Here is a 13,614-nt window from a genome sequence, read left to right as displayed (position 1 = left end):
ATAAATCTAAAATCTTAGTAGAGAAAATAAATTTAAAAACTTAATATTTATCTTTATGATGCACTATAAAGCAAAATTTTTGACGCTATTTAAAATTTGAATAAAATACTATATAATTAAATAAAATAAACATTTTAATCATCATTTAAGATGCATGCCAATGAAATAATCAATTAAACTTAAGAAAACTAGTAAAAAAAAGTCTTGTAAAGGGCTAAAATAAACGATTTTGTAGGCCATCTCATTTATTATATGTTGAAGAAAACACGAAAATTGTAAAATCTACTTAAGGATTTTTTTGAATTTTTAAATTTAACATAGATATTCTAAAACTATGCAATGGCACCTTTGATATAAGCTCATATCATATCAAACCTATATTCGCCCTTTAAATTATCTCCATACTTCAAATCTTTTATTCCCTACAACAAATTTCATATACATCATGATGACCTACATTTTAGCCTAAATCAAGTTGTTCAGCCTCGAAGTGTTGAAAAGTCTGCACAAAGTCCCCAAAATGTTATTACAAACCAGCCGTTTCAGCCTCTAAGTGTTGAAAACTAGGTTAGTAGGCCTAGAACCTCTACCCCATCCCCATTTATATTCCCTTTTATACCCCTCTCTCTTTCTGTCCCTGCCCCAAATAGGCCTTATTTGTGTCATATAGCGCGATTGCCGCGTTAAATTTTTCTCGCGTCAACAGTTGGGTGTGCAAATCAGATTCCCGCATTTTCATTGGTTAATTTAATAGCAGACAATTTCATATTAGAGGATTAATTTTCCTAACACTGCGTTCTGATTGGTTGAGAATTAAAATATTATGTTTATTTGCTAGCAGAAAGTAAATATTACATTATTGGTGCATTTAAAGCAATCTTAATGTTTATTTGTTACAATTCTATGACCTCTAAATAAAGAAGTATCTTTTTCCTAATACAAGTTAAGAATAAATATGTTCATATAATATACTTTTTAAGTATAAATTATATTAGAAATCTACGTTTTACACTAAAACTAAGAAAAAAAGACACTATTTAAATTGGAAAATTGTAATATCAACACACAAATGACACAAAAGTTTTTATTTTTAGCAATATTTAGAGAAGTAGGTCAATTATTTTAGATCCACTTTTAATTCAAATCATTTATGTTGATATTCTGTTGTTCAACTTAATTCTGTCCATCCTTTTTGATTTAGGTATACGATTAAATTATTTATTCGTTTGTAATGCATGGGGTGAAATGTTTAAAATCGGTTTACCTTTTCTATAAATTATATCAACTCGTCTTTGTAATGATTTAAGTAGACTCGAACCTGCTACTCCCAGAACGTTTAGCGACTCACTCACTATCATTCTCCCACATTATTCAATTTCAGGGATTAGAATGTGAAGAAGGCAAGGCACGTATTAGCAAGGGAGCTACGGACGCCGACGCTAATCAAGTACATCACTCTTCAAGTTGCCACCTTCTCTATAATTCAACTTGGGGAACTCTAGGGTGGGGTTGGAGGAGGCCGTTATGGAGGTGGGACACAGGGGCGCTGATATCTCGGGGAAAAGGGGAAATCGACCCTCTTCAGGTATTGTATGGAATAATTTTTGAATCTTGCAACGCTCAAGAAACACATGCAAAGTAACCAACCCTTTTATTGCACGACTGCACCTTTATTCATGGAAAGGAGTTAAATCTTACTGGCAAAGGAATTCTAAAATTTCATTCTGTTGGTAACAATAGTCTACCTTAATCAAAAGTGCAAGTTGCATTTAAACTTAAAATTAGTGAACTGCATTTTTTTTCCTGTTTAATATATATTTGAAAGAATTTCAAGTTTTTACCACTTAGTTTTAAAAATATCAAGACGTGAAAATCATGTCTAATTGTTTGTTATTTAATGTAATGCAAAATTATATATGTTTGATGGTATACTTGTAACTTATGCTTGAAATCATTTTTTTTGAAATGAACCTCATGCAACCATCACTTTCAAAATTATGTATATAATTTTATTCTTGTATTTTTAAGGTCATGGAGAAAGTCGTAAAAAGACTACACAACAACAAACTAGGGACGATTCTGATCCAGCAGAGACCAACAAAAAGAAGGGAAAATCCTCCAATTTTTGCAGAGAAGAAATATCGACAGAGAGCAATAATAAGAAGAGGGCGAATTTTGGCCGTGATGAGAGTGCAGAGAGGAATGCTAAAAAGAGAGGAAATTTTCGGGATGATTCGTCGTCAGAGAGTAACAACAAGAAGAAGGGCTCAGTTTCTGCTTCAGATAGCCACAGGGAGTTCATAAGTTTTAATTAAAGATCCTTGCTCGTATCTGGATGTTGCTTTGCCACTTCAAATCATGACTAGCGGCAACGCCCCTAGAGGCACTTGAGGTGGCGTGGAATGGATATGACCCCCCCCCCCCCCCGTTGATATTTTTGTTAGGTAAAAAAGAAAATAAATTAGGCTGGGGAAATTTTTTTATGGGGGGGTGGTGGTACCCCCTCCTCTAAAAATAAGCTAAAAACCTTTCCAGGATCTATGAAAAGAGAACCGTAGAGAATCGGTTTAGCGAATGGAGATATCCTTCGGTACAGACAGACACACACACAGATCCTGTTACTTTTATGTAAGGATTGTAAAAACCTATGAAACTCTTTGAAACAGAAAGAAGAGTATTTCCACATCACGAAGCAGTACAGACGAAACTAAAGACAACAACAAAAGAAAAAATTCTGAAGATAGCACGGATAATAACAGAAAAAGGAGCTATGAAGAATCTAGAAAAGGTTTGATTTGAAAAGTTGTCATGTTTGGGGATGAGATTCAATAATGGATTTATTATTACTGGATCTTGCACATGATTTTGACTGGCTGAAATAATAATAACCCCCATAACTCCTTTACCCCATTCCCATCCCTCCAACTTTGTACGAATTGACCAATAAATTATGTCCATGTTAGCAACCTAAATTGGCGACAATTTTTCCCCTGTCATAATATCTACGTATATCCATTTTTAGCTGTTTACACTGTTCATTTCAGTGTTCTGTTATATTGGTCTAATAAGAATAATATTAATACCTGTTGGCTATGATTTTCTCATGTATATAAATTAAATATAAACTTTCTGAGTATTTCTTTATTGGGAGCTTTTCTTTATAAAACGAGTGTGAAATACAAGCCTAGTATTAATGTATTGTTTTAACATAAAGTTTGTAATTATGTGCATATTTAGTTATGTTCATTTAGAGCTTCATATAAGCAATTAGGACGCTTAAATTGACTAGACCAAACTTTTCACTAGCTATTTGTTGTTATTTTTATCCAATTAATAGCATCATATGCACTAAAAAGTCAAAAGTTAGTGCCTATTTATGAATTTTAGTTTTATATGATGTTAATGATTGTATAATATACCGAGTTTTGCAGGATTTCGAATTATCTTTTTAAATGTTTGTAGGTTCCTCGGAAACAAGAAAGAGAAATCACTCATCGCGGAGTACTGATTCTTATGGAAAATCTCCCAAACGAACGCCAGGAATGTAAAATATCTGCTAAGTTATTTATCTATCTGTAAAGCTCATATAAGCAGTTGTTCCCTAGCAGCTGCGCCCACAGAGGCCTCTAGGGGCACTTTTAAAAAAAGGTGGGGGGGAAGTTTGACCCACTGCTTTAAGGATAAACTTAATTTTTGCGTGTTGTGTTTATAGGTATCATTTTATTTACTTTAATAAAATTGACACCTGTCATATTTGGACTTAAAAAGTATATACCTACCTAAACCTTTTATTCTCATAACATTTACCTAACATTTTAGAAGCTTATCCACTTTTAATAAGGTTTAGATCATGAAATTTGAAAAATCTTTACAATGACGTATTATTATTTTATTGTTTAACTACTTTAGTTTAATTTTTTAGTAAAAAAAATTTATTTATAAAAAATATTGATATTTAACAACAAAAAACTGCAGACAACACCAAAAATGAAGACAGTGGATTAGGCAAACGTGGAAAAGCTTCGCCGCGTGGCAATTCTGAAGTAGAAGAAACTGGAAAGAAAAAGTCCGAAGGAAAAAATCTACGAATGAAATAATTATCGAAAGAAATGGCAATTGAATCACAAGTAGTAGATATTCTTCAGTATATTTTAAAAAGTTTAAATCTCGATCTTTGGTACGTTCTTTTAAGACCAAGATGTCAAAATCATATGATATTTTTGACCCTTAAAAAATCGCAATTTATCCTTATTTATTAAAAGGGTTAGTTGCATGAATTGAATTTAAACTTAAATTTAGTTAACCACATATTTTTTCTTGTTAAAGGGCATATATGTATGAAAAGATTTCAATTTTTTACTACGTAGTTTAAGAATATTAAAACTTAAAAATCATACACTTACACGTCTGGGTTATTTTTTCAAAAACTGTATGTTGGACTTTATTCTTGTAACTTAAGCTTGCAATCATTGTTCTGAAATCGTGAAAATTTACCTACACAAAATAGACATATTATTAACTCAACTCATAAATGCATTTCGTGCAACTATCCCTTTGTATCCATTGATTTACGCCAAATGCTTTGTTTGACACACAAAATTTGACACTTACAAATTAAATAAGATTTGCATGTTTCGTTTCAATTACAACTGAATTTCCTGACCTTTTAAAGGCAACTTTGTTTTCATTTTATCCTGTCAGAAGATCTTAAATCTTCTAATCAGAAATTGATTTACGAGATCGTGTCATAGATCATGACACCCCTCCCCAACCCCCATGAATTATGTTACCTTCATAAATTACCTATCATTATACATAAAGTTATAAACAACTAAAATATAGAACTTAGAATGAATGGGAATGAATCAACTTTACGTTTTAGAATCGTAGATTTTCTAATACTTAGTTGTGTCAAACAATTCTTCTGCAAATAACAAGAAATCTTCCAATAAACCAACAGCCAATATTAAATCTGTCGAAGTTCTTGTAGCGAAAGGTTATTTTATTTTTAGTAGCAAAGCCACCTTACAAGTGTTGGGTAAGTATTGGTTTGTCGCGTTAGCATTTATTGGAAGGCACTTAGGGGGTCGACATTGGACTGTAGATTATAATACAGGTACCTACAGAGTTTTAAAAACTTATCTTATTCGAAGGATTAAAAGCGCAGTGACATTTCTACAGCAGCTGGGGTTAACTTGTTTTACAGTTGGATTTACATCAATTTATCATCCATTGTCTTATCCCTTAAGATCCCTGATTTAGCGTATTGATGTCTGAAATTCTATGCTACTCTTGGAAGTCATATTCCTTGTTTATTTTTATAATAAGTAATAAGTAGAATGAATAAAAAAAATCGTCGCCAAAATAAACTTGTTTCCATAATCAAAACATTTAGGCAAGGTAAAGAAGGACAAAAAGGGCCACTTTGTTAATGCTGTAGAGAAAAAGCTAGACACCAAAAAGGCGCCAAAAAAATGCAAAGTGCCACCAGGAATTGTCGGCAAAAGGGGCAAAACCCGCCGCAGTTCAGATGAAAATTCAGGAATATATTTTATGTTTTTAAAGATTTTATTTTCATTTGTAGGTACTTTTAGCATATGTGAAGGGGTTTAAATTATCAAAATTATTTTAGCTCAAACTTTAAATGTACAAATGTTATTGACTAGTGAGGTAGGTAAGGCGGGGGGGAAGTTCTGCCACTTTCGCGTAAACAGTGTGCAGTGGACTAGGTATTGATTTTAGATTATAGGTTATTTAGGATAAAAGTTTACTTTTGGGTATTAGTTCACGTATATTTAATCATTTTTTGAATAGGTCTCCAGGTTCAGGTGCTGCAGGCTGGAAGGTCGTTTCTGGACAGGTAAAAAAATTAAAAAAAATTTGTTTGAAGAGTTAGAGAGCAACTTATAAAACAAAATATGCTTCTTTTTGAATGTTATTAACATATCTGCAGAAAAAATTAAATTCGGCCTCCAGGTTCAGGTGCTGCAGGCCTCCAGGTACACTCTGGACAGGTAAAAATTTAAAAAAATTATTTGAAGAGTTAGAGGTACACTTATTAAACCAAATATGCATCTTTTTGAATGTTATTACCATATTAGAAGAAAAAATGACAATCGGCCTCCAGGTTCAGGTGCTGCAGGCCTCCAGGTACACTCTGGACAGGTAAAAATTAAGTTTTCTTATTTGAAGAGTTAGAGGTACACTTATTTAACCAAATATGCATCTTTATGGATGTTATCATCATATTTGCAGAAAAATTTAAAATCGGCCTCCAGGTTCAGGTGCTGCAGGCCTCCAGGTACACTCTGGACAGGTAAAAATTAAAATTTCTTATTTGAAGAGTTTGATGTACACTTATTTAACCAAATATGCATCTTTTTGGATGTTATTACCATATTTGAAGAAAAAATGACAATCGGCCTCCAGGTTCAGGTGCTGCAGGCCTCCAGGTACACTCTGGACAGGTAAAAATCAAAATTTCTTATTTGAAGAGTTAGAGGTACACTTATAAAACAAAATATGCATCTTTTTGGATGTTATTACCATATTTGAAGGTAAATTGACAATCGGCCTCCAGGTTCAGGTGCTGCAGGCCTCCAGGTACATTCTGGACAGGTAGGTAAAAATTTTAAAAAAAATATTTAAAGTGTTAGAGGTAAACTTATTAAACCAAATATGCGTATTTTTGGATGTTATTATCATATTTGAAGGTAAATTGATATTCGGCCTCCAGGTACAGGTGCTGCAGGCCTCCAGATCCATTTTAGACAGGTAAAAATTAAAAAAAATATTTAAAGGGTTACAGGTACACTTATAAAACCAAATAGGGTCAAGCGGGGCATTAACCGGTAAGGGGCATTACCGGTAATTTTTTACCCACCTTCAGAAAATGACATTTTTCTCCATGTTCTAATCGACTGACAGAAAAAAAACATAAAAGCAAATTTGTTCCTTATTAAATTGCCTACAAAAAAGTATAAATTTTTGTGAGATGAATTTTAAGGGTACTTTTTGGGTCTCAAAGTCGGACGAAAATTTTTTTTCTTCAAAATTTTTTTCACCTAGGTGTTTAAAGATCGACCTACACAAAAATTGGTAAGACCTAGAACTGATCCGAAAATACCTTTTGAACTAAGAATTGCCCGCTCTTTCAAAATCCGTTGAGAGCTTAAATGTAGTTAATATTTTTTTCAAAAATGACCAAAGTTCGCGCGGGGTATTTTTCGGTAACGTCGAAAAACAAATTCAAATTCGATTTTTAAGATCAATTTTCAGGTTTTCTTTGGTAAAATCTAAAATTCAATATGGGCTTTTTAAGAATTAGGCCAAAAAGTGAATAGAACTGGTTTTTTTATACAAAAAAAATAAATTTTATTTTTTAAGAAAATTTTTGTGAAAAAAAAATCGAAATTTCTCGTCTTTTAAATAAAATGATTTTTGACATAGAAGGAATAGTCCGATCTTTATGAAAATTTTTGTGGATAATCCCTATAACCTATACTAATTATGATTATTTATGTTTGACTGGCCGTTTGGCCGTTTTTCATCGATTTTTTTTAGGTTGAAAAGACGTTACCCACAATGCCCCACCGTGGGGTATTTATCGGTAATTTCTTTGAGTCCAATTATGACAAACTTCTAAAAGTCCTAGGATAACGTCCTATTAGGACCTGATAGTCCTTTCCGTAAGCTTTCTAATGTTCTTGGTCCCATTTAAAAATATTAATATTTACCCCATTTTTTTTTCAAAAAAACAAAAAAATTACCGGTAATGCCCCGCCTCACCCTATGCATCTTTTTGGATGTTATTATCATATTTACAGAAAAAATTCAAATTGGACTCTAGTTTCAGGTGCTGCATGCCTCCAGGTACACTCTGGACAGGTAAAAATTAAAATTTCTTATTTGAAGAGTTAAAGGTACACTTATTAATCCAAATATGCGTGTTTTTGGATGTTATTATCATATTTGAAGATAAATTGACAATCAGCCTCCAGGTTCAGGTACTGGAGGCCTCCAGGTCAACTCTGGACAGGCAGATAAAATATTTTTTAATACTTTTTAATTTGGAAACCTTACCTGGATCCTGTTGACTGCTGGTTGTTGGTAGCCAGTTAAAAAATCCTAAATGGTTATTTTTGAATTTATAGGAATGGTTTCTAAAAAGAAAATGGCTAAATTATAATAATTTAGTATAATATAGCATTTAAGGCTCCAGACAGGCTGTAGGCGGCCTCCAAGAGCCTGCTGGACAGGTAAATCAAATGTGTAATCTTTTATTTAAAAGAAAGGTATACTATGTAGAAATAGAAAAGAAACTTTATATAAAAAATTAGAGCATAAAATTTGCAATGTTATCTTAAATGATATTCACATAACTTTCGTCATTTACTTATTTCCAGTGAACAATAAATTTTTCTTCATTTTAGAACTCTGAAAAAAATATTTTACAGATCAAATTATCTTTTTTAAAATATGTACAACTTACATTATCAAAAAGAAATACATTATTTAATAAAATACTGCTTAACTAGAAGACTAGATTTTTGTATCTTAATACTTTGTATTTAGAATATAAAAAAACTTGTCAAATCATACAAATACATTATATAACAAAATACTGCTTAATCAACAGACTAGATTTATTTATCTTAATACTTTATATTTAGAATATATGAATAAAAATTGTCAAATCATACTTATTCATTACCAAGAGAATGTAAAGTTAGTATATAGGGAAGAGCAATTCAATCCTGATTCACTATCTCTAACAAATCATCTATTTCAAAAAGTACTTCATTTTTTTCAACAACAAGTAAAACTACATGTTTTTCAATATAATCAACATCTACCTCATAGATTGGACGACTATCATCATTTACATAAAATCTATTGCCAATCTTATGGACAGATATATTATGTCCTGTATTATTTATATCAGAATCGTGGAGTCTTGAGGAAAATTCATTTAATTTGTATGTTAAAGAAATAGTATTACCCTCAACTTAAAGAAAAAATTAACCATGAATACCCAGATTGCCTGTAAATGCAAATATATTGATAAGAAATTGATAAAGTTAGTACTTAGACAGAATTATATTTTGCATATGTGTGGAAAACCATACATAAACAAAAAGTAATAAATACAGATCTATCTAGCTGGCTCCTGGAGGCCACCTTGACCCTATCTGGAGCACAACTCAAACCTTTCATCTAAATAAAACAAATTATAAAATTGATTTTTTAAACCTGTCCAGCAGGCTCCTGGAGGCTACCTAGAGCCTGCCTGGAACAAAAATAGAAGACTTACTTAATAAATTTTGTCATATTACTATATTTTAATAATTTTCTATTTAGAAACCTTTCCTCTAATATCAAATATTACCTTTAATGGAATTTACCTTGCCAGCGGCCACAAGCAGTCACCAGTGGTCACCAGGATCCAGGTAAGGTGTCCAAATCAAAAAGTATCAAAAAATATTATAACTGCCTGTCCAGAGTGTACCTGGAGGCCTGCAGCACCTGAACCTGGAGGCCGATTGTCAATTTACCTTCAAATATGGTAATAACATCCAATAAATTGCATATTTGGTTTAATAAGTGTATCTCTAACTCTTTAAATAAGAAATTTAAATTTTTACCTGTCCAGAGTGTACCTGGAGGCCTGCAGCACCTAAACCTGGAGGCCGATTGTCAATTTACCTTCAAATATGGTAATAACATCCAAAAAGATGCATATTTTGTTTTATGAGTGTACCTCTAACTCTTCAAATACGAAATTTTAATTTCTACCTGTCCAGAGTGTACCTGGAGGCCTGCAGCACCTGAACCTGGAGGCCGATTGTCATTTTTTCTTCAAATATGGTAATAACACCCAAAAAGATGCATATTTGGTTAAATAAGTGTACCTCTAACTCTTCAAATAAATGTTTTTAATTTTTACCTGTCCAGAGTGTACCTGGAGGCCTGCAGCACCTGAACCTGGAGGCCGATTGTCATTTTTTCTTCAAATATGGTAATAACATCCAAAAAGATGCATATTTGGTTAAATAAGTGTACATCAAACTCTTCAAATAAGAAATTTTAATTTTTACCTGTCCAGAGTGTACCTGGAGGCCTGCAGCACCTGAACCTGGAGGCCGAATTTAATTTTTTCTGCAGATATGTTAATAACATTCAAAAAGAAGCATATTTTGTTTTATAAGTTGCTCTCTAACTCTTCAAACAAAATTTTTTTAATTTTTTTACCTGTCCAGAAACGACCTTCCAGCCTGCAGCACCTGAACCTGGAGACCTATTCAAAAAATGATTAAATATACGTGAACTAATACCCAAAAGTAAACTTTTATCCTAAATAACCTATAATCTAAAATCAATACCTAGTCCACTGCACACTGTTTACGCGAAAGTGGCAGAACTTCCCCCCCCCCCCTTGCTCCCGCCATAAAAAAAAACCTTATTAACCAAATGTATTGTTGTGCAGAGCTTGGAAAACGAGGGAAACCGCTGCGGATTGTGGACGAGACTGATCCAGGCATAATAAACTTTAGAGAATAACAACTAAACAAGGATTACAACATCCATAAAAGCGAAGCTCTGAAACGGTATGACAGACGTACATTATTTCTTATAGAGTGTTGTAGATATAAGGTTTTGACACATATATACATTTTTTGAGCACAAATGACAAAACAACGGACCAAGTAAATTATATAGGTACTTAAAATCTTTTATAATGACAGAGAAAATTACATATCCATTTAAACGTAGAGTATCTAACTTTGCCACTGATAAAAAAATTATCCAATTTGAAAAACATAGTTAAATAACCTAACTAGATTGTTAAGAAACAAGGATAATACTGTCAAAACAAGTAGGATTGTAAAAAAATGATTGCTCAAAAAAGAACAATTAACTGAAATAAAGTAAAAAAATTATTTATAAAATCTTCTAATAATGAGAAAAAGGAACTTCGTTTAAAATACTTCAGAGCCTACCTAGGCTTAGCATCACTTTCTGACTAACATATAGAGGAGCTACGCCATGAATATTGAATAGGACTAATATTTGTAACAAAATTTTGTCATATTTTTTCCGCACTATTGCCAGGGCAAATGAAACTTTATATATAAGTGTCTCTAGTTATTATGGTTATCAAGGCGACTCTGCAAGTGTTAGTAGCGCAGCAAGTACCAAAAGTGCTGCTAGCGTCAAGAGCGCTGCAAGTTCTAAAAGTGCGGCAAGTTCTAAAAACAAGAATGCAGCAAGTTCTAAGCCTGTGAAACGTGCCAAGCGGGTGCCAAGTTCGGATAAGGAGGAAGAGAGCGAGGTAAGAAGAAATAGAATGGTTTTTTTAATAAGTGATTGCTACTTAAAATCTCTTTTTAATTGTTCCTTAGCAAAAATTTATCTTTGCTTTGTTGTTGAGTTAGCATGCAGGACTACAAACTACCCAATATAACCTAACCTAACCTGACATCAAGTAACAAAATTGCTCTAACTTTTTGTATTTCAAAATAAGGGATGGGTTTACGTGCTTAACAAAGCACTTAAAGGGAAACCGCCCGGATATAGAATACAGGATATAATGACAGAGGAATTTTTATCATTATTTTAGGTTGCTAATATAGTCCTAGCTCTGTTATTGGTAAATACGTTCCTCCATAATCAGGGGAGGGGTTGGGCTAAGGTCATAAGGGCGGAAGGGGATGCGGGGTATTCCTATATTCAGGGTGACCACTGTGTACTATATGTACTTTATGTACTATATAGTCAAAATTTTGTACTATATGGTACTATATGACAAACTAGGTACTATATGTACTATATGAGTTAAAAGTTCGGTACTATATGAAATTTTTTAGTAGCGAAGCTACTCTATAATTCACTTTGTCCGTCCGTCAGTCAGTCCGTCCGTCAGTCAGTCAGTCCGTAACGCTATGGGGGAAATGGGATTTACTCAGCTCCTATAAAAGATAGAATGCTGAAATTTTTTGACAACATTCCCATCATGAAGGAGCACAATTGACTATAAAACATCATTGGCGTTCTGACCGATTTTTAGCAGGTTTTAGGCTATTTTTATATTTTTCACATTTTTCTCCATATCTTCAGTGTTTATGGTCCGATTTTCAAAATTTTTTCAGTTACAGATATCAAAATTAAATTTCCCGTCGTTTAAAGGAACAACCATAAAGGCCAGACTGCCTTTTTAGCAGGTTTTAGGCTATTTTTATTTTTTTCACATTTTTCTCCATATCTTCAGTGTTTATGGTCCGATTTTCAATTTTTTTTCAGTTATAGATAACATAATTAAATTTCCCGTCTTTTAAAGAAAACAATCATGACGGCCAGACTGCCTTTTTAGCAGGTTTTAGGCTGTTTTTTATATATTTAACATTTTTCTCCATATCTTCAGTGTTTATAGTCCGATTTTCAAAATTTTTCAGTTATAGATATCAAAATTAAATTTCCCGTCTTTTAAACAAAATAACCATGACGGCCAGACTGCCTTCTTGGCAGGTTTTAGGCTATTTTTATATATTTAACACTTTTTTCCATATCTTCAGTGTATATGGTCCGATTTTCCAAATTTTTAAGTTAAGGATTTAAAAATTAAATTTTTTGTCGTTTTATTAAAACTACCATGACGGCCAGACTGCGGTTTATCAGGTTTTTGGCTATTTTTATATGTTTTACTTATTTCCCCATATCTTTGTTTATTTTGAAGCAATTTTCAAACTTTTATGGGATATCAGTATCATAATAATTTTTACTATTGTTATGAGCATCTTTATTATAATTTACTTTGACCATCGTCATCATGCAAAATAAAACAAGGTTTCATGTTTATTTTATCCAATAAATCTATTCTTGATTTTAGTAAAAACCTTTTAAATCTACCTGTACGTATTCCCATCAACGATTTTTTGTGCTTCGCTACTTATGGATGTTGTCATCCTTGTTTATATCATTTTAAAACTTAATACCAACCAAAGTATTATAATATTGTTTGTAATATTACAATGTACTCTCAGCTCTAATACATACTAATATAGAGAGTAGTGATTTGGGTATGTAAAGTAAAATTATAAGCTTTGAAATATGCAATGACTCTTAAAATCACCTTGATCATATATTTTTTTGTTTCAATCATTTTTATTATTTCTTAAAAGATATAAAACTCTTTTTGTTCCTCATATTTTTATGATTGCTGAAGCGGCTAAATACAAAGGCTAAATTTTTAATTAGTGCTTTTCCTTTATATTGCTAGATGACCAAGTTAGGTTAAGTAAAGAATGCCCTGCTGGGTTAGGGTAGGACCTTGGATGTGTATGCATAGTAGACCGGCTTAAAATGCAAAAAAAATTGGCACACTATTTTAACCCATTTTTTTTATGATATAATGACAATTGACACCAAAACAAGTGTTCTGGTAGCTTTTTTTCAGCAATATGTCAATTTGATTTTCATAAAAAAAAAGAATTTTTGTTATGGCTTTATACACCTTCCTGAATTTGCTTTGAAGAGTAGGATCTACTACAGTTCACGGTAAAATATTGCTGGTAAGCAATATTTCCAAAAATCTATAAATTATAAAAGCTGCTAGCT

General features: G+C 32.3%; 2 protein-coding genes across 2 annotated transcripts in view; both read left to right on the top strand.

Moving 5' to 3' along the window:
• The first annotated feature begins 1,336 nt into the window (after positions 1–1,336).
• LOC145331704 (uncharacterized) lies at positions 1,337–4,126 on the top strand. Its single transcript, XM_080176514.1, has 5 exons — positions 1,337–1,585; positions 2,029–2,293; positions 2,667–2,788; positions 3,463–3,540; positions 3,976–4,126. Exons 1-5 carry the CDS (start codon positions 1,525–1,527, stop codon positions 4,095–4,097), a joined length of 648 nt encoding a protein of 215 aa, XP_080032640.1. The 5' UTR covers positions 1,337–1,524; the 3' UTR covers positions 4,098–4,126.
• Positions 4,127–4,903: 777 nt separating this feature from the next.
• The window catches only part of LOC145331698 (uncharacterized), a 33,383-nt gene continuing 24,672 nt past the window's right edge, over positions 4,904–13,614 (top strand). The window contains exons 1-4 of the mRNA XM_080176506.1: positions 4,904–4,996; positions 5,396–5,542; positions 10,487–10,537; positions 11,163–11,332. The gene's annotated coding sequence lies outside the window, so the exon portion shown is untranslated. The remainder of the gene's footprint in view (positions 4,997–5,395; positions 5,543–10,486; positions 10,538–11,162; positions 11,333–13,614) is intronic.

The sequence above is a fragment of the Acartia tonsa genome, chromosome 11, assembly GCF_053477335.1.
Source record: "Acartia tonsa isolate MP-2025a chromosome 11, ASM5347733v1, whole genome shotgun sequence".
In the NCBI taxonomy this organism is placed as follows: Eukaryota; Metazoa; Arthropoda; class Copepoda; order Calanoida; family Acartiidae; genus Acartia; species Acartia tonsa.
Note: the sequence above shows the minus strand (reverse complement) of the source record. Positions and strands in the feature narration are given on the sequence as shown.

Bases quoted from the DNA above. Each gene is read 5' to 3' on its own strand.
- LOC145331704 (XM_080176514.1), top strand. From the start codon at position 1,525: ATGGAGGTGGGACACAGGGGCGCTGATATCTCGGGGAAAAGGGGAAAT. The intron at 2,294-2,666 runs GGAGTTCATAAG...TCTTTGAAACAG, and splicing joins TCTGCTTCAGATAGCCACAG to AAAGAAGAGTATTTCCACAT. The intron at 3,541-3,975 runs GAATGTAAAATA...AAAAAACTGCAG, and splicing joins ATCTCCCAAACGAACGCCAG to ACAACACCAAAAATGAAGAC.